The sequence below is a fragment of the Bos taurus genome, chromosome 18, assembly GCF_002263795.3.
Source record: "Bos taurus isolate L1 Dominette 01449 registration number 42190680 breed Hereford chromosome 18, ARS-UCD2.0, whole genome shotgun sequence".
Lineage (NCBI taxonomy): Eukaryota > Metazoa > Chordata > Mammalia > Artiodactyla > Bovidae > Bos > Bos taurus.
The window spans coordinates 5,679,895-5,698,962 of NC_037345.1; the positions used below are offsets into that span (position 1 = coordinate 5,679,895).

Genomic DNA, 19,068 nt, shown 5'->3' on the forward strand with positions numbered 1-19,068 from the left:
GATCTGTTAGGGAAGGAGATAAATTTCAGCCTGCCTTTTTGGCCTAATTTGCATTGCATTAAACCTTCCCTGCTTCCATTCTCTAAGAGCAGGCCTATTCCTCCCCATTTAAAAAATCATAGCTATATTTCCTCTGTGCTCACTAAGCTCTAGTCCCCAAACCAGCCCTTAGAATGTCACCTCCCTTCTGCCTCAAAATAATCACAAGTGAACCTCAGGATCACCTGTCTGCTAAGTGGAAGATCCTGGCTTTAAACCCTAGATCCAAAACAGAAAGTTCTAGAACATAGACCAAACATGTATTGGCTAAGGCTGGTGACATGAAACCAAGTTTTTCCTGCTTTAGGGAAATCCCAACTATTTTCCTCTCCAACTCTATAAAGACCTAGAGATTTTTTTTTAAAACTGCTGTTTTTCTAAAGAGCAACATTAGTAGTCACTTTGGCAGAAATTTCACATGAACAGTGAGCTTTTCTTCTCCATTTGCTTTAGCGCAGTCTTTTCCATTGTTCATCCAGCTTCTTGGACCCTCCTATCCGCACACCGCACTTATTCACCCAGGACAGGTGTGCGGCACCTTGGAGAAGATGAAGGCTGAGAGAAGATCATCAGACAGGAAGTATGTTGAAAGATGCCTGAATAAATTACCACCTCCCAGGAGCGGTATGAAAAATGGCTATTTCTGTAGGACGCCAGAGCACCTTTTTCCTCTCAAATTCACGCGTACCCCCGTGCGAAGGCCGGGGGTGACGGGGAGTCTGTTCCTAGGCTGTGGGGAGTTTTCTGAGAATTCAGTGCCCTTGTGGTCGGGAGGCACTGTGGGTGGTCCAGCCAGTCTCCCTGCACAGGCTGCTTGTGGGAAGAGTTTTCATCACAGTCTTTTTCCTGGACAGCTTTGGGGTAAACGGTTACGGGTCACTAAATGGTCTTGCTAATGAGAGACTGAGTATACAAACGGACGATGGCCAGGCCGTATCTGATCATAGACCTCTGACCTGCAGCCTCTGCAGCCATCAGCCAGAAATGGTCAGGACTTGGTCAGTAACACCCAGCATCGCTAATTTCTGTCCTTACTTCCAACTTCAGGACCAGCTAGAGAAAACCAGATATGCTCCCAAACCAAGCCCCTAGGATGTCACGCTCCTAGCTGTTCTGCCCCCCGCTTCCCCAGGCTGATGGCCTCCAATCATAACACACTGAAGCCTTCCCTTTTCCTATTAGAAAATGTGCCCTCTTCCTTGTCTGCCTCTGAGCCTCTGCCCAACGCCCCCGATGGTAGCTGACTCCCCTGCTAGAACAAGCTTTGACTAGAAGGCCCGTTTATTGTCCTTTGGGTGGCCTTGGCTTATTTGCTAGGCTGACTTTGCCCTGTTCATTTTTTTCACCCAGCTCTTCCCCTGTCTGTCATCACACGACCTTGATCTGCCCTACCCCTCCCACTCTTTTCCTCTCCTCTACCACTGGCCTTTTTGTTTTGTTTCCTGTGTGTGGCCACTTCTGACCTCAGTAAAAATAACTTTGTTGCCATTAACACGATCATTTTATCTGTTGAAAGTCCAAAGTGTCCAAGTGGGCGCACCCATCATCTCATCTAACCCGTAGGGAAACCTGACAGGTACCCTCTGTCCCCATCTCACAGGTCCGGTTAATGGACAGTCAGGGGAATTGAGTGATCCTGGCGCTCTAAGGAAGGAGGGAAGGAGGATGAGAAAGAAAACAGGAAGAATGAATGAATTTTTTTAAAAAAGGAGAAGAAAAATCGTTTGGCTGAGTTGTATAAAAATGATCTTTTTTTGTCCCTTTTAATGTATCACTACATACAGTGACTACAGTGTTTCTTCAGTTTATTCAAGGCATAGTTCGGAGATGAAAAGGTGTGTATATCTTCTCAGTACTCTTTATTTTTAAGATTTTATTGGCTTATAGTTGATCTACAATGTTGTGTTAGTTTCAAGTGTACAGAAGGTGATTCAGTTATACATACACATTTGTTTATTCTTTTTCAGGTACTTTTCTCATATGGTTATCACAGAATAGTGAACAGAGTTCCCTGTGCTGTACAGTAGGTCCTTGCTGGTCGTTCCCAGGTGGCTCAGTGGTAAAGAATCCGCCTGCCAATGCAGGAGACTCAGGTTCCATCCCTGGGTTGGGATGATCCCCTGGAGAAGGGAACGGCAACCCACTGCAGTATTCTTGCCTGGAGAATCCCATGGACAGAGGAGCCTGGTGAGCTACAGTCCACGGGGTCACAGAGAGCTGGACACGACTGAGCGACTGAGCACGTGTATAATAGTGTGTGTATGTTCATCTCCAGCTCCCAGTTTATCCCGTCCCCTCCCCCCACATTTCCTCTTTAGTAACCATAAGTTTATTTTTCAACATCTGCAACTCTGTTTCTGTTTTGTAAATAAGTTCATTTGTATAATTAAAAAACATTAGATTCCACCTATCAGTGATGTCATAGGGTATTTGACTTAGTATGATCATCTCTAGGTCCATTCATCTTGCTGCAAATGGCATTATTTCATCTTTCTTACGGCTGAGTAGTATTTTGTCTTTCAGAAAAACATACTCATTTCCGTACATTTGCAGATAACTTCCTCCTTAAATTCCATCAGCTGGAGACAAGACGCGCGTCCCAAGTGAACACAGATCGCAGTTTTGTCGCCAGTGTGAAATCAGGGTCCCGGTACTGTTGCTGCTGTCGTCCACCACGACGGGAGCCGGGCACAGCGGCAGCCCGCTGGTGAGATGGTAGCGTTCTCCCAGTGCCTCAGCATGACCCTAAAGCCTCAGTGGTGTGGGTCCAAGGACAGCCAGCTTCGGCGCATTCCTCACGTGGAGGTTGTCCGCGCTCGTCTCTGAGGTCGTGCAGTTCGCATATGTTGTCACAGTGATGTACTTAGGACAATGGAGGTAATCTCAGGGACTCGGATTTAGTGGTTTTAAATCAGAGGCCAACATGGATTTTTAGGAATTCCGTTCACAGTAAATTTCAGGCCTGGTGAAAGGTTAGGGAATGGGTTTCCATGCCACATCTTGCCCGCCCCACAAACCTCACCTGGCCTGCAAAGGTGCATTTCTGCCAGCCAGCCACCTGAGGCACACAGGAAGTTTCAGAGCTTATAGCATCACCTACATGACGAGCCTTCCAGTGAGAAGGGGGCGGGGGAAAAAGTGGGCTGGCTGTTGAGTTTATATCCTTCACTGTTGTAACAACGAGAGTCTCCTTAATGGAGCGTCTCCCAAGCCTGGCACTGACGGGGATTTGGCTTTTCTGAGCTCAGTTGATAGACCCTTGGCTGCTGGAGCCATCGCCCATCTGTTCAGCCACCATATTCATGAGCAAGTTGGACGCCACCGCAGCCCCGGTGGCCGGCATCTCTTGGCTGGTGTTAGGATCCACCAAGGTTTCCTGCACTGTCAGGCAGCGAAGTAGCCCCATTGTACAGCATCTTTAGTTAAACGGCCCTGCTTCATGTGTATCCCTCCCCAGCACGCTTAAATGGGCACGGTGAATGCGAGAGGGAGCCCCGAGGTGCCGGAAGCCTGCGGTTCCTTTGTGTCTACAGAAAAAATGTAACGATCGAATTAGACTCTTAAATATCTGTGGATGTCAGGTTGAATACAGGCAGCTATTCAGTGTCTTACTCTGGCAGGAGAACAAGTCCCCTGGAGGTGGGAAGCCATGCGGGTCCCTGAAGTGTGAGCAGATTGTTAAGAGGGTATCAGAGATGGGCTGGAGGGATGCCAGGTTGTACCCCTGGTGCTCGTCCAAGGCCCAGGGCTTGACTCTTGTCTTTACCCGGTACCTGCTGGGCAATTCCTTCTTTTCCCCCACCCAAGACCCTCTGTTCATCCACCTGCAGAGACCCAGCTCACCTCCCCAGGCCGCATCCAGCCTTCTCTGGTTCTCCTCCTCTTCTCCAGCCACTGGTTCAGGTAGGAAATGAGCTCTGGAATCAGGCCCCCTTGAGTACAAATCGGGCTTACTCCAAAGTGGTGGGAGTCATAACCAACCTTACTCTTCCTGAGCCTTAGTCTTATCACCTTTAAAATGGGAAGCCTTATTTACTGTACCTGATGGAGTTAGATGTTGTGCAGGTGAGATGGCTGGCAGAATGCCAGGCACAGAGATGGTCATCCTCATCAATCACTTTCTTCCCTTTTTTTTTTAAATTTATTTTTGGTTGCGCTGTGTCTTCACTGTTAGCACAGGCTTTCTCTGGTGGCGAGCAGGGTTACTCGTCATTGCTGCGTGTGGGCTTCTCATTTCGGTGGTATCTCTTGCTGCTGAGCGCAGACTCTAGGGTGCGAGGGCTTCATGAGTCGCAGCTCATGGGCTCTCGTGCAGGGGCACAGTAGTTGCGGTGCACAGGCTTCCTTGGCCCGTGGCGTGTGGGATCCTCCTGGGCCAGGGGTGGAACCCACGTCCCCTGCGTTGGCAGGAGGATTCTTACCCACTGCTCCGCCAGGGAAGTCCCTCGTCCTTTGCTTTCTTGTGATGATTATTTCCTGTGGAGATCAGGTATCCGATGAATGTATGGCTGGCTTTCCTGGGACTGTTTTAAAGGAAATACCTCCAAGCCCCTCACGATAAGCCAGGCCCAGAAGGCGACTTGAGAGCAAGGTTCTGAGTTACTTAGAGCATGTTTGGAAGCTGTGCCCCATGATCACCAAATGCAGTCGCGGATGCTACAAGGGGCTGTACAGGAAGCTGCGATGAATCACGAAGACCGCCAGCGGCTCACCCTCCTCTCTGGCGCCCAGGGCACAACCGTTTCTCAGCCTGGTCAAGGTCTCCCTTCGAGTCCCCATGACAATTGCTCACGGGGTCAGCACCCAGCCACGAGCACCAGGACTCCCAGCCCCCTCCCTCCCTCCAGGACTGAGGGTTCATCATGCTCAAGAAGCGGGTGCTGGGGACAAGATGCCACAGTCCTTTTCTTTTTAGATTCTTACTTTTCTGGAATGAAAACAGAGTTCGTAGATAGGCACATATTTCTTTTATATATGTATGTATTAGACCATGAATTTCTTAATCTTTGTTAACTCATGAGCTAAGTAAATACTTTGACTGGACCCAGGCATAAGGCCTGATTGAACTTTTTTTCCCCCCTCTCTCTCTTCTATCAAGAGTCGTGTGTTACTTTGAAAAAGTTTTTTTTTTTGAATATGTAGTCAATAGTACACATGGTAGAAAGAGGAGGAAAAAAAATTTAGGCACTTAGGCAGAAGAAAATTAAAATGTTCTGTTAACTCCACTGCCCTAAGATGATTGCTCTTAATATTTTGTTATTTTTTTCTCTCCTCCACGTGATGACTTTTTAAAAAACAAATTTGGGTTTAAGCTTTTAAAATGTTTAAAAGTTTAAACTTTTTAAAAAACATAATCTGTGTGTATATGTGTATATATACGTATATATTTTCTCTATATATTTTCTTTTTCTTAATAATTTCTCATGTCACTAAACATTGCTTAGAGAAATTCCTGATTTACTAAGAGTGTACCATATGAATTAATTGTATTTTGTTTAACCATTGTTGGATAGTTAGCCTTTTTATAGTTTAAACACTGTATTTAAAAAAAAATTTATTACAGTATAGTTAATTTACAATGTTAATTTCTACTGTTCAGCAAAGTGAATTAGCTATACGTATACATATATCCCATATTCATATACATATCCCATGTACATATACATACATATATGTCCATACATAAATGGATTTTCTTCTCGTTTGGGTCACCACAGAACGTTGAGTAGAGTTCCCTGTGCTAAACAGTAGGTTCTCATTATGAACACTGTATTTTTGATTTCGCATAATTTTTTTTTATTTATATATATTTATTTTAAATTTTATTTTTTTTCTTCCAGTTTTATTGAGATATAATTGACAGTGCCTTGTAAGTTTACGGTTGTCCAGCATAATGACTTGACTTACATCGAACATGAGACGGGCAGTGTCCTTTTAAAGATAAGAACTCCAGTTTGATATTTCCTCGTGCCTTGTATATTTTACCACGTAAGCATAGTGGTCATGATGGCTGACTTCCCCAGTATCCTTTCACTTCCACTGAGTAGCCTAAGCCCTAGGTCACACCCTCTTTGGGAACTCAAACTGTTGCAGAAACTTCCTTGTAAGTCATCTCTTTGCTTCTTAAGCAAAGTGCCTTCCCTCATCCTCAGATGGAGGGACGTTCTCCAAAGGCCAGAGTGACGTCACGGAATGAGCCCTGGGTGCAGAGTCAGCCGACGTGATTTCAGACGAGCTCTGACCCTGCATCTGGGTGTGTGGTTTGGGCAGGGCTTCTCAGCCTACCTCATTTCCAAGCCCCCTACTATTAATAGTAAACCAGGTTAATATACTGACATGAGACTCATGAGGCGGGAATTCCTTCATAGACACAGAATGATCATACAGTTACTCTCACGGTCTACTCTAGTGATATTTATCAAGCACCTACTGTGTGCCAGGCTCTATTTTACATTCTAGCAATATGGCAGTGAACACACAGCTAACTCTGCCCTCATGGTTTTTATATTCAAATGAAGGTGGCAGAAATTAACAGGTAAAAAAATACACTCAGTGCTTTGGGAAGAGGGACTCAAGTTCTATCTAGATTCTGACTTTTCCAGGATTTAAATAGTAATTTTAGGTGAGCAATTCTTGTTTTTATCTATCTGTCAGTCCATCCAACCATCCTGCCCCCTGGTTCCTCCCTCTCTCTTATTTATATGTGTATGTAATCACGTATTTTATATTCTAGAGTCTTTCTCCAGGATCTAAGTAGTAATTTTAGGTGAGCAGTTATTTTTTTTTTTGTCTTATCAAACAATCTATTTGCCCATTCCTCCTCCCTGTTTGTTTGTTTATTGACTTTGAACTTCTTAGTCTCTCTCAACCTACATCCTGAGTAAATTGATTGGACATTGGGATGGAACCTATTTTTGCCATTATCTGGATTTCTGGAAATAGACCAGTATTTCTCAGATTGTGTTCAAAGGACCCCTGGATGTTGCGATTGTGTTTTCTGATGTGCCCACACACGTGTGTGTGAGCACGTGTGCACCTGTTTGTCTCAGTGATGACCTAGAAAGATTAACTGAGCATCTACGGTTCACCTGGGCGACCACCTTGAAAGCAGCCGCATGCACGTCAGGGTGCCTGTGCTTGCGCTGGGAGCTGGTGGTGACTTTGGCCTCGCGCAGCTGTCTCCCCGGCCTCTGGCACCTCCGTCCAGTGTGCACTGCTGGTCCTCATCACTTGTTTCTATGTCTCACTATGTCACCAAGGCGAAACTGAGGCTCAGGGAAGCTTCAAGGCCTGTGGCCACTCAGGCCTCTGGTCGCAGGCGCAAGAGTGGACCCGAGACCCACTTCCCTCACCCCGAGCTTCTGCCTCTCCCCTCTGTCAGCAGCACCCAGCGCCCAGGGACTCAGGCTCCAAAGCTGATGTGATCACTGAGGATAAACCAGCTTACTAGATGCTCCAGAGCTTGCCTTTCCTTTCTGAGAACTTGATATAATAAAGTTGGCTTGATCTCCCCAGCCCGTATCTTGAGGGAACGAGTAAATTAAACAAGTAATTATATCCATAATGTTTTCAGAAGTTAGAAGATTTAAATATATGAATCTCATCTGAGTGTACCGCCTTTTGTCTGCAGTGTTTCCTGCCAGAAGATCTCTTGACAGGAAATAAACATTAAAATAATCTTTAATCCCTTGTCTGGTCTATTACCATTAACAATTGATGCACTTTAATTTTGTGGGATTTTAACTACAAAATGGAACGGCTAAGTAGTGATAATTGGGTTTGGAATTATACGGTCATTTATATCAACAGAGATGCAAGAGGCTGGGAGGGAGGGTGATTAATTATTTACTATTTCCTGGCTGTGGTTCCTTTTATAGAATTTTCTGATATGTTCTGCTGTGAACAATTATCACCAAATGAAAGTAAACAAATCTGTGATCCGAAACCTGATTTAGAGGTTAGACTGGATTTAGGTGATCCGGGCTCGGTTTTTCAGGGACCCCTGGGCTGTCCATGCTCCGCCGTTCAGGGTCCCACCCGCTCTGATTTGGAATATGGTTGTCTTTGCACGTCTTGAAAACTTCACTGTGCACAGCCCTGGGGAGACGCCTTGATTTGCCAGGGGAAAACAAAACCAACATGGAGTCAGAGGTCTGTTCAACACCAACGGCAGGTTGGGAGGGAGCCGTGGCTTACTCTTCCCTAATCCTGATCTGCTTCATCGCAGCATGGGGAGACAGAGGAGAGAAGTACCGCATCAGCTTGAGAGGGAGCGTGACGTTCTGCTGCTGCTTTCCATGTGAGCAGACGTGTGCCCGTGCCTGTGCACCTCTTTGCGCCCCCACACCCACCCCCGATGTGCAGCGGCCCGTGAGCGTCATGCGACCAGGCCTTCTCGGTGGGCGGTCACGGCCCAACACGCGTTTCCTCTCTCTGTCGCCTCTCGGAGACGCGCATCCACAGGGCGCATCCCCGTGTGTCTCCTTGGCCCTCCCTCCACCTGACTCCTTCAGAAGCCAGGGCTGGGCGCCTTCAGCAGATTCCTCCGTCTCCTGCAGACTGGCGTGTTCCGCAGGCAGCAGGAGGGCGCGCAGAGAGAGGATGTGGACTCCGCCCAGCGCAGCGGCCCGTGAGGCAGTCACGGGCACTCGCGGTCCCGGGATGCCGGGGCCTGCGAGCTTGTTTGCTGGTCCAGGTGTTCCCTCTGGGCTCCTGCGCGCGTTTGATCAGCATATCATCAGGCCTCCTGGTGCTTTCTGAGTATACGAGCGGCACCTCCCTTCGTCCACCCACGCGGCCCAGACGCCGGAAGCACATCCTGGCAGCCCCTCACCCCACCCCGTGTCCTGCCGTCACTGAGTTGCGTCACCCAGGGCCTCAGATCTGCCCCGATGGTCATCCCCATCATCACCACCCCAGCTCCGCTCGCCGGGGTCCTTGACCGGGGTCCTTACCGTCCTTCCTCCCTGATGGCTGCACCCCCGGCTGCCCTGGGCCCGCAGCGCACTCACCTCTGCCTGACGCAGGTAGGGCCTGGGGGCCGGCCGGGACCCCTCCTGCTTTTCCCAGCCTGTGTTTCCCGGAGGATACGGGGGCCACGTGGCCTTTGTAGCCTGGGAGGCGGAGCAGAGAAGGGCTCCAGTCCTGCTTTGTTGCTGGCGCTGTTGTTTACTGCTATGGCTTGCTCCGTTTTGCTTTGGTGGGGAGGGTGGCTGTTGGTGATCGTTCTCGCCAGGAGGAATCGTGTAGCGCTGGACACTCTTGGGAGGCAGGACTCAAGGGCCAGGCGACTTTGGTGTTTGCCTGGTACCAGAGTGTCTCAGCCTCACACTATTGACTTGTGGTTCTGGTAACTCATTGCCATGGGGGCCTTCTTGTGCTTTGTGGGATCTTTACCAGCAACCCACATCTCTACTCACTTAGACGACAGCAGCCCCCACCTCCCTCCCAAGTCCTGCAAAGCCAGAAATTTCTGTGGAGAGTCTCAAACATCCCTTGGCCAGGGAGCAGAATCACCCCTCCTTGAGAACCCACACTTCATACTCTTCTCTAGAGTATTGATTTTTTTGTTTTTTTTAATCCAAGGGAAAGTTTTTATACTCTTATAGAACAAAGAAAAGTGTTGATAAAACCAAAAAATGATATGAACTTCAACTTTGTTAAATGTTCACTATGTGCCAAGCCCTACTCTAAACACTTGGTACATGATCGGTAATTTAATCCTCACAAGAGTGATGGTCCTAGGCTGATGTTGGCATAACTCGGTTCTCTATTTCAGACCTCACACCACCTTCTTCCCTCTAAATTGGTGTGTCTTCTCAAGAGGACACCAGTCATTGGATTTACCCCCACCAGAATCCAGTATGACCTCATTTTAACTTAATTATATCTGCAAAGACCCCACTTCCAGATACAGTCTGAGGTTCCAGGTGGACTTAAATTCTATGGAAATGCTATTTAACCAAGCACAAGCACACTCAGCCTCTGCATGGTGCACAGTGACCCGACCACTTAAAGTGCAGATGAGCAAGTGGCAGAGCTAAGGATTCAAACCACAGTCTAAGCTTGTGACCACTGGTGACTCTCGAAGCCTGGTCCTCGGCCCAGCGGTGGGGGCCCCACCCCCCGGGGCGCTTGTTGGGCTTGCAGGTTCTCATGCCCTGCCCTGCCCCCACCCCACTCCAGACCTCCAGACTTAGAACCTCTGCGATGGGATCCAGACAGTTTATATCAGCCAGCCGTCCAGGGGCTTCTCACGTACCCCAAGGTTTGACTACTCTGGCGAAAAGTGCAATGTAAGAAAAATATCTTTCAAGCCCTCGTTTTAACCACTTATCAAATGGTTCTTGAGTACAATTATGCATCACTTACTCCAGAAGGTTGGGCAGGAGAATTCTGTTTATTTGTCTAAAGGGATCTTTTCTCCTAGTTCCCCAGCACCCAAAAGCATCTGAAAAAAAATCACACTGATGTGATCTTTGCCTCCATGAGGATGGAAAGCGCTGAGTCAAAGATACATTGGGAAAAGTATTTTCATTTGTCTAAGTCTCTCTGCTTATTTAGACGTACAGCCTGACTCTTCTCAGATGTTTATTTCAAGAGAGCAAATCACCAGGCCTCCAGCTCCCTTTCGTGAGCTGCCTTCTCCTCCCCAGGGCCGTCCCCACCAGGAACTCAATGCACTGTTTGTGTGTACAATACAGTTGCCTCATTTTAGGCTCGCTGATACATCATTAATTGACCTTCATCTCCTATTATTTCACCTCAAGCAAGCACATCGTTCTCCATGGTGACATGGGAGTTCTTGAGCTTCTGTGTGCCAGCGTTTACTCTTTTTAGCAAGTGTTATTATCCTCTGTTTCAAAGGCCCTTTCCCCCATCTGTTGCCTTTTGTATACTCTGCTTCTTCTTTTTTGTTGTTGTTATTTAATTACAGGTTATATAAAATAATGCCATCAGCAGGAGGGAGCTTATTACCTTACAGGGAAAGTATTGAAAGTAGATTGGCCACCGCGAACCAACCCCTTACCATGCACTTCTGCACACGGAGGTCCCACATCTGTGGCAGAAACCCCTTCCGTTTATTTGAGGAGGTTTGGGGTGGGCTTGGGGAAAACAGAAGGAAATCCTAGGCACTGATGTTCTCCCTGGGGGTGGAGGAGGCCCCTGAGTGCAGGAGGCGGCTCCAGATGGACTTCTCGGTTTCTGGCGGGAGAGGTCCTGGGCTGGAGATGTAGTGATGAACACCCAGAGCTCCCCGCATCTTCTGTCACGAAACCAACCAGGGTTTCCAAATACTGGGAAAGCATTTCCCATCACTTTGTTCTTATTGCCGCTTGCCACTCCACTCGGGGGAAGTAAACAGTAAAAGCAATAGAAGCTCATGGTGAAATTTCAAACCTTTGATAACATTTTAAAAACAAAGTTTTCCTTTGTCCCTCATCTCCTAAGCTTTCTCCAAAAGAAACCACCTATTAAAGGTGTGCTGTGGATTCTTCCAGAAACTTCCTACATGTTTACCATCAGGTACAAATATGTGTGCTGTATATATATGTGTGTGTGTGTAGATATATATATATATATATTTGATACTGATATGTGTGCAGATATAGATACGTGTACAGAATACTAGAGTGGGTAGCCATTGCCTTCTCCAGAGGATCTTCCCAACCCAGGGATTGAACGTGGGTCTCCTGCATTGCAGGCAGATTCTTTCCTGTCTGAGCCACCAGGGAAGCCCATAATACATAGCTTTTTAAAAAGTGCATGCAGCCAAGACCACTGAATACCATTTGTTTATTACCTTGCTGTTTGCGTGCGGTGACGTCTTAGAGCTCATTTGGTTCCCTGCATAGGTAGCGTGGCCACCCGGTGTGCCGTGACTGCATAATAGTCCCCTTTATGGGGTCCTGTCATTCCCTCATCCACTCCTCTCTCGACACATGTAGGTTGAGTCTGTTTTGCTTTTCAACATGATTTGGTGATGAGCACGCCTGCGTATGTGTTTCTTATCACAAGGGTGACTTTCCAGAAGCAGATGCGCTGGAGCACAGGTCGTGAGCATCTTTGACCTGATGGGTTTCATAGGAATTGCCACAGTGTCCCTTCGAACAGTGGCACCAGTTTCCTCTCTACTGCCTCCCCTGAGAATACGTGTGTCACCCCAGGAATTGTCTCCAGCAGGAGCAAGAGAAGCAGAAGAGAGGGCTGGATCACAATGACAGGTCAGCAAGTCAGTAATCAGCACCCTATTTTTAAAAATTTATGTGGTCATCATATTATAAGCAATCTCTTATAAAGCAACCACTTCATAACACCGTGTAGCCCAATCCCCAAGCTTGGCATTTTTTTCCCCTCCCTTTTCAATACATCACATTGATTTTCTGTATGACTTTATCTGCTTAATACAAAGTGGGATTGAACAGTTATTTGTCTGGATTTGACCATTTCTTATCAAACATTTATGATTTAGCATTCTCCACAGCGTCTTCCTGTAAGGTGTTTCTTACTTTTATCTTTTTCCGTAAAGGTAGGATTGTGTTGACAGCGCTGTAATAAATCTCTCTTGAAAGAGATGGGTGGCAGAGGGTGGGGAGCGGGTGGGAGCCATGTGTCTGGGCTGTTTGAGGGAAAGCTTCAAGAAGGGGCAGCACGGGTTGTTTCTGGACCAGAGTCCTCATCTAACCCTTATTAACTGATGTCCTGACTTCGGGGTTTGCGACATACAAGAATTGGGTGCTTCTCCCAGATGGTAAAGAATCTGCCTGCAATGAAATTGAGAAGGGAATAACTACCCACTCCAGTATTCTTGCCTGGAGAATTCCATGGACAGAGGAGCCTGGCCAGCTACAGTCCGTGGGGTCGCAGAGTCAGACACGACTGAGCGGCTGACACACTCACACACTAGAAGCGTGGAAAGATGCTGCTCTGACGATGGTTCGTCCGGCATGTAAGTGAGGCTGGTACAGCCAAGGACACATCTTAGAACCACCTGCTGTCTGCACATGGACTGATGTCCCTGTCAGGGTCAAGGCAGGGTCACAGGCAGTCACTGAAAATCTTGGTCAGAATTTAATCTGCAGACAGGAGATTGGAAAATTGCAGACCAGAAGCCATTTCCTGTTGTTGTAAGGATTCGATGAGTTAGTGCAGGTAAAGATCTCACGGAATGAGGGGTATGTAAATATGGATCATTGCTCTAAGAGTAACTCCTCTTCTTATTTTTATTACCCATATTTTGTTTTTGCTGCTCCAAAACTAGCTGTCTGGCACTGCTGCAGAATCCGGAGATGTTAGGTTAAATTAGAGAAAATCTCATTGCTCCTGGAGCTTACATTTAAGTTATAGAGGGAAACAAATACATGAGATTGTTTCACATGGAAATAAAGGAAGAAAAGGAAATTGATAGTGATTGTGTATGTGGTCAGAGATGGCTTCTGAAGAAGATGATATTTCAACCAAATCCTGAATGGTGACAGCCATGCAGACAACTTACGACAGAGAATCCCAGCCAGAAGCTCGGCCAGTGCAAAGGGCCTGGGGTACAAATGCGCTTGCCCCGTTCAAGGGACAGAGAACACCTGCTGAAGTTGGAGCCAAGTGATAGACGGCAAGATGGAGAAAAATGCTAGATTGTGAAGCCACCACAAAGAATCTGGCTTTTATCCTAATCATGAGGGGAGTCATTAGAAGTTTAAAAGCAAGAGGGCAACGTGGTTTGATTCACACTTTTAAAAAAAAAAAAATAATATAAAAAAAAAAGAGGTGGTTGCAGTCTGTAGGAGGCAAGAGGAAGGACCAGTCGGGAGGTAGCCCAGGGACCTAAGACAGCAGTGATGGTGACTTAGACGAGGTAAATGAACAGACGGAGGACGGTGGTTACACTCAGGATCCATAATCCCACGGAGCTCATTTGAGTGTAATTGTCTGTTGGCCTCTGTCCCGCTGGACCGCAGACCTGAACCCTGCTTGTCCACATCCTGATGCCCAGCGTGGGCTGGCCACCCAGCAGGCACCCACTGGTGTCTGCCGCTGCATGTTGCTGAGGACCACCCATGGAGGAAGGGGCAGCTGGAGCCAAAGCCGCCTGGGCTTCTGGCCCCGGATCCTGAGAACTTCTGCCCCCATCAGGCAGGCTCATGCATGGCCTGTCTCCTGGAATGATGCCTTCAGCCCTGTCCCCTTCCTCTAACGGAAGCTCTGAGCTTGTAAATAATGTTTTCCTCTTAAAATGTGAGCAGCCAGAAGAGCCTGTGGTGTCCCAACTCCACATGCAAATATTTTTTTCTTTCCTTTCACACATGGACAGGGTGTGTCAACACTGGTGCATCTGGGAAGAACAGGCATGTCAGGTGGCCAGCGGAGCAGAATCTCAGCCTGAGGATCCATTGTGTTCTCCCTGAACTAGGCTTATTGAGGCTCTCTTTAAATAAAGTGGGATGTTTCTTAATAAATTAGCAGTTAAAAATAGGAAAATAGACTCCGAGGGCGAAAAAAAAAGAAAGTCCCAGGCAACAAGAGCCCAATTCTCAATGTGTGCGTGCGTGTAAAACGGAATTTGCCAGACATGAATAGGCACTTACAATGTGACTAGAATTGTCTCTGTCATGTGTCAGCCTAATAGCCCAAACCCCGGTTCAATACAATGAACTCGGGAAGGTTTGCTTAATGAAAGAACTGACGTTTTCTGTGCAGTGGCCGCATTCATCAGCCCGCATCCTGTTCATTACACAACAAAGGGCTGCCAATGGGAATCGGTACGGTCATCTGTTAGGTAAACGTGGTGGGGACAAAAGATAGCCGAGGCCAAGACCCGTGGAACGTTCTGAGATGGTCTGGCTACTGGAGGAGCAAGCTCCGGTCAGGGGCAGCGCGTTTCCCAGTTGACGCAAGGGCCTTCAGAATGCTGGGCTGAATTCTAGTGACGCCCCATCCTGACGTGTGCGTCCCGGGGGACCCTGGCAGGCCTTTCTCACTTAATCCTCAGCGTCTCCCTCCCCATCACAGCGTCAGTAGGGCTGCTCACAGTGAGCGGTATCACCCTGCGTCTGGGCACGGGGGCGACTCTCCCTTCCCACCCCCTGACTTGCCTTGGCCGGTGGAGTCTGGGTGGATTGATGTGTCTGCAAGACACACTCTCGGAGGCAGAAAGTTTAAGGGTATCGCGCGTGCTGCACCACACCCTCTGCCACGCTGGCCGGCAAGATTTCTGACACCGCTGCCCTGTTAGAAGAAGGACGAAGGCAAGAGCCTCAGCCGACCCAAGATGGACATGGAGACGTGAATCGTGCCTCTGCATTGTGACCTAGGACGCTGAGACGCGGGCGCTTGCTTGTTCCATCACCGTCACCCCCCATCAGGCACAGAGGGAGCCCAGGGTGACAGTCAGACCAGGGCGACCGGAGCCCAGAACGGCCGGTCGCTTCTTAACATACCTAAAGTCTATTTTGCAAAGTTGGAATGTTGTAATTTACCTTTTTTTAAAAAAATCATTTTAAAGATCTATGTATGTCAGTAAATTTCAGTTAGCCTCTAGAGTCATTTGTAGGGGGAGCCTGTTGGATGCCTTGAGCAGATTCCTTCTGTGAGTGTGGCCGGAGTCACTGGAAATTGCAGACAACACGAGATCTGCTGATTGGCAAGGTCATCTGGGGAAGGTCCATTGTGGAGTGAGGAGCAGGCCCATTAATTCAAGGCAGCGGTGATGGGGGGGCTGGTTTACATCAGTCCTATCTACCTCTTACTTAATGGGACTGTTTGGTTGTGTTCTTTCCTGGAGAGATTAGTGATTGAAAGGAGGAGATTTGGAAAGGAGAGATAAAAGTTTGCATTTAATTCTCCTGACAGGCAGCCTCCTAAGAAGGCTTCCTAAGGGGGCTCCATAGTAAATTCAGACTTAAGTCAGAGGACAGCATCTCCAAAAGACAGTACTGATGTCCAGGTGGTGACATTTCCATAAAATAAGAGACTTTCAAGGGGCTTGAGGGAAGTTACACTGTCTTCACACAATCTCTAACCCTAAGAACCCCAACCCGTTGGCCAAATTAATATCTCCTTACATAATTATCACAGGATGTTTTTGAGGATAGAATCTGCATGTATTTGTTTGTTGAATTTATTCATGCCTGAGATCATGGTTTCTTTGCTGTTCCTTCTGCCCACGGTCTTCCTTTCCCCGAGTGGGGACTGTGGGCTTTCACAAACCGGCCGCAGCTCCTGTCTCCACGGTCCTTGTGGGTTTTAGTGTGAGCTTTGTTAACGGGCTCGGGACAGTGAGCAGCAGGCAGTGTGTGAACGCTCCCTCTGGCAGCATGGGGAAGCCATGGCTCCTGCATGTCCGGCAGGCCGGGGTCTGGTGCTGCCTCTGCCATCCACTCACTGAGCCACCCCGATCGTGCCACACGCCCGTTCTCAGTGTGTTTCCGTTTCCATAAACTGAGGACAGAAGCAGCACCTTAGCACCTTTCTCAGCCCGTAGACTGGGAGGAGTAGACGAGCTCACGCCGCTGCAGTGTAAGGTCCAGCCCCTGCCACTATGGAGAGTGTCAGCGCGTGCTCGCTCCTACTCCTGTTCCTATAGACGGAGGCAGGGGTGGGGGCGTGGCCTTTGCCCTGAAACCCCCGGCAGCGGGTAGGAAGTACAGCACTTGGTACATTGTTGACTGCCAGTCCCAGAGAATCCTGGCTCAGTGAAACGAGGAGGCATCCAGAGTCCTGACTAGGGCAGCTCCAGGTGGGGTGGCTTCAGGGTTCCGTGTGCTTCTGTGTCACCACTGTCCACACAGTGGATGCCCCGAGGTGAGTCTGTGATGGGCTCGGAAGTGGAGACACACGTGAGCTACAGAGGCAGATGGGAATTGACCTTGATCCTAGTTGCCAGAGTTTGAAAGCTCTGTATCTCCGTTTTCCCATCTGTAAGATGGACACAGCAGTGTCGCCAGTCTCATCACACAGGGTCGTAGTCAAGGAGCTTTGTGTTAACTGCACAGCCCTGTGCCCGGCACAGTGAGCTCTGGGTATGAAGTCTTCAGGGATCTTAAAAGGAAAGAGATGTTCAGTGTCACTCACTGGCGGCCGGGGGGCCGGGTGCTCAGACTTCAGCTGGTGGTGGACTGACACCGCAGCACGCTTCCTGTGCTAGAATCCGTAGCCTCTGCCTTGGAAAATCGTGCAGAAGGGTCTGCTCTCACCCTTAATTAAAAACAGGTTCACAACAGCCATGGCTTTTTAAAAACCTACGTCATTGCTTAATGCAAACATAATCTGCCGTGGAAAGAATTCAGTTTTTCCCGCTCTTAGGAAGCCCCTTGCACATGCATCTCTTCGTTCTGTTCAGTGGCAAGAGTGCAGGCCACTGCTGAGTGGATTTGCTAGTATCTTCCCTAAGAATCCGCGGGTGACCTTGTCTATAAACCTTTGGCATTAAAACTTCAGGTTTCTGCTCCCCACAGCAGACCGTCTTTCTCAAAGCAGAGCCACATGTCTGTTCTAACAGCACTGTTAGACTTGGGCAGGTTGACACTACTACGTAATGAATTATCTTGATGTGAATATGCTTTTCTGGGTCTTATTTTTTGTGTAATGTGATAAGGATGGAAGTAACAGGATGCTGATCGGAACACCAATTCCTGCGCTCTTACGCTCTAACGGCCTCACTGGAGAGCCTCTCTGTCGTGTCTCACTGTGTCACTGTCTCTCCGTCACACTGAGCCTCCTTTGCCCATCCTGAAAGCATCCGTGCTGCGGCTCTGGAAGCGAAGGTGGCTCGGCGGCTTCTCTTGTGCCGTACAACTGTGTAAAGTGAATGGTGGAGCTGTTCTTACACATCTGCTGCTTCTAAATCACCTGATCATCTGGTCAGTGGCTGGTGCCCTCAGATCCCCGGTTTCCTCATCCGTCAGCGGAGCTGGGAGATGTCCCCATCTCCCTGAGACGCAGCATCAAGACTCAGATGAGACAACATACGTAAAGCACACAGCCTGGTCCACCCCAAGTATGCAGTAAATAACGACCCTTATTATGGTTGCTATTATTTAGAATGCAAATTTATTTAGGACTGCATAGTCAATATTCAGTTACCCTCACTGATAAAGAGGAATAAAGGTATAGATTGCAAAATAGAAAATACATGGAAAGATTGCTGGGTATTTTACAGTGGTGAGGTGAACACACATAGGGCACCAAGTTCTCAGGCACCTAAGTTCCTTCCTACTCAGCCCACCCCAGCAGGGATCGGCCTACAAAGGGGCAGTGTAAGAAATATGATTCCTGATGTCCTACAGGGAAAATAATTCAAGTTTGGATAGCTGAGAGTTAAATGTCACTTTGAGCTCCAGGATCCTGATTGGAAACCATCCCATCACCCTTTTTCACACCCACCTCTAGGAAAAGTTTAGAGTACTGGCAGGGCAGCAGATACGTTTAAATGACTTTATTCAAATGGCAGATTTCATGAAATCAGTCACCAGAAGACAAGCCAAAAAGAATTTTTCAGGGAGCTTGGAAATGTCTCTTTCTGTCTCCCCATCTCCATCCCCACCCCATGGTGATAACTGTGGACAGAAACCTTCCCAAACACGTGAAAATGCAAACTGGGGCATTTGTCATAACAATTCCATGCCTGTTAAGATAGACTTCTGTAGCCAGGTGTGGTGACCAGAATATTCACGCACCGGCGAGGCCACCGATAGTGTGCTGATAGCTGTTTCTGGAACACGTGTGCGCTCGTCACCCTCCGGGTTCTGTGGTCGCTCGGGTGTGTGTCTGTGTTCTGACAGAAGCAGGACTGTTAGTGCCCCCCGTAAACAGCATAGCACGAGAAAGCATCCCGTCTCCACACCTCACCTCAACCGCCTGTGAGCAGAGGGAGTCCGTTCTACCTCGTGCAACCAGATGCTACCGCTTGCCAACTGAGCAGCCGAACAGGTGCTTCAAATAAAATGGTTCAGTGAAACTGCGGAAACCAGAAAGACCACAGAGATCCCCCAGAAGACCATCGCTGGCCCGGAGCTCCCCCATTTCCTGGTCCCA

The 19,068-nt window shown here is 48.2% G+C and overlaps 1 protein-coding gene across 7 annotated transcripts in view; it reads left to right on the plus strand.

Annotated features, from left to right (window-relative positions):
• The window catches only part of WWOX (WW domain containing oxidoreductase), a 930,720-nt gene that overhangs the window by 439,395 nt on the left and 472,257 nt on the right, over positions 1 to 19,068 (plus strand). For 2 of the 7 annotated variants that reach the window (XM_059876988.1, XM_059876990.1), the window contains one exon: positions 519 to 9,457. In XM_059876988.1, the coding sequence (XP_059732971.1) occupies positions 519 to 935 (417 nt within the window). In that variant the 3' untranslated portion in view covers positions 936 to 9,457. 7 annotated transcript variants of the gene reach the window in all.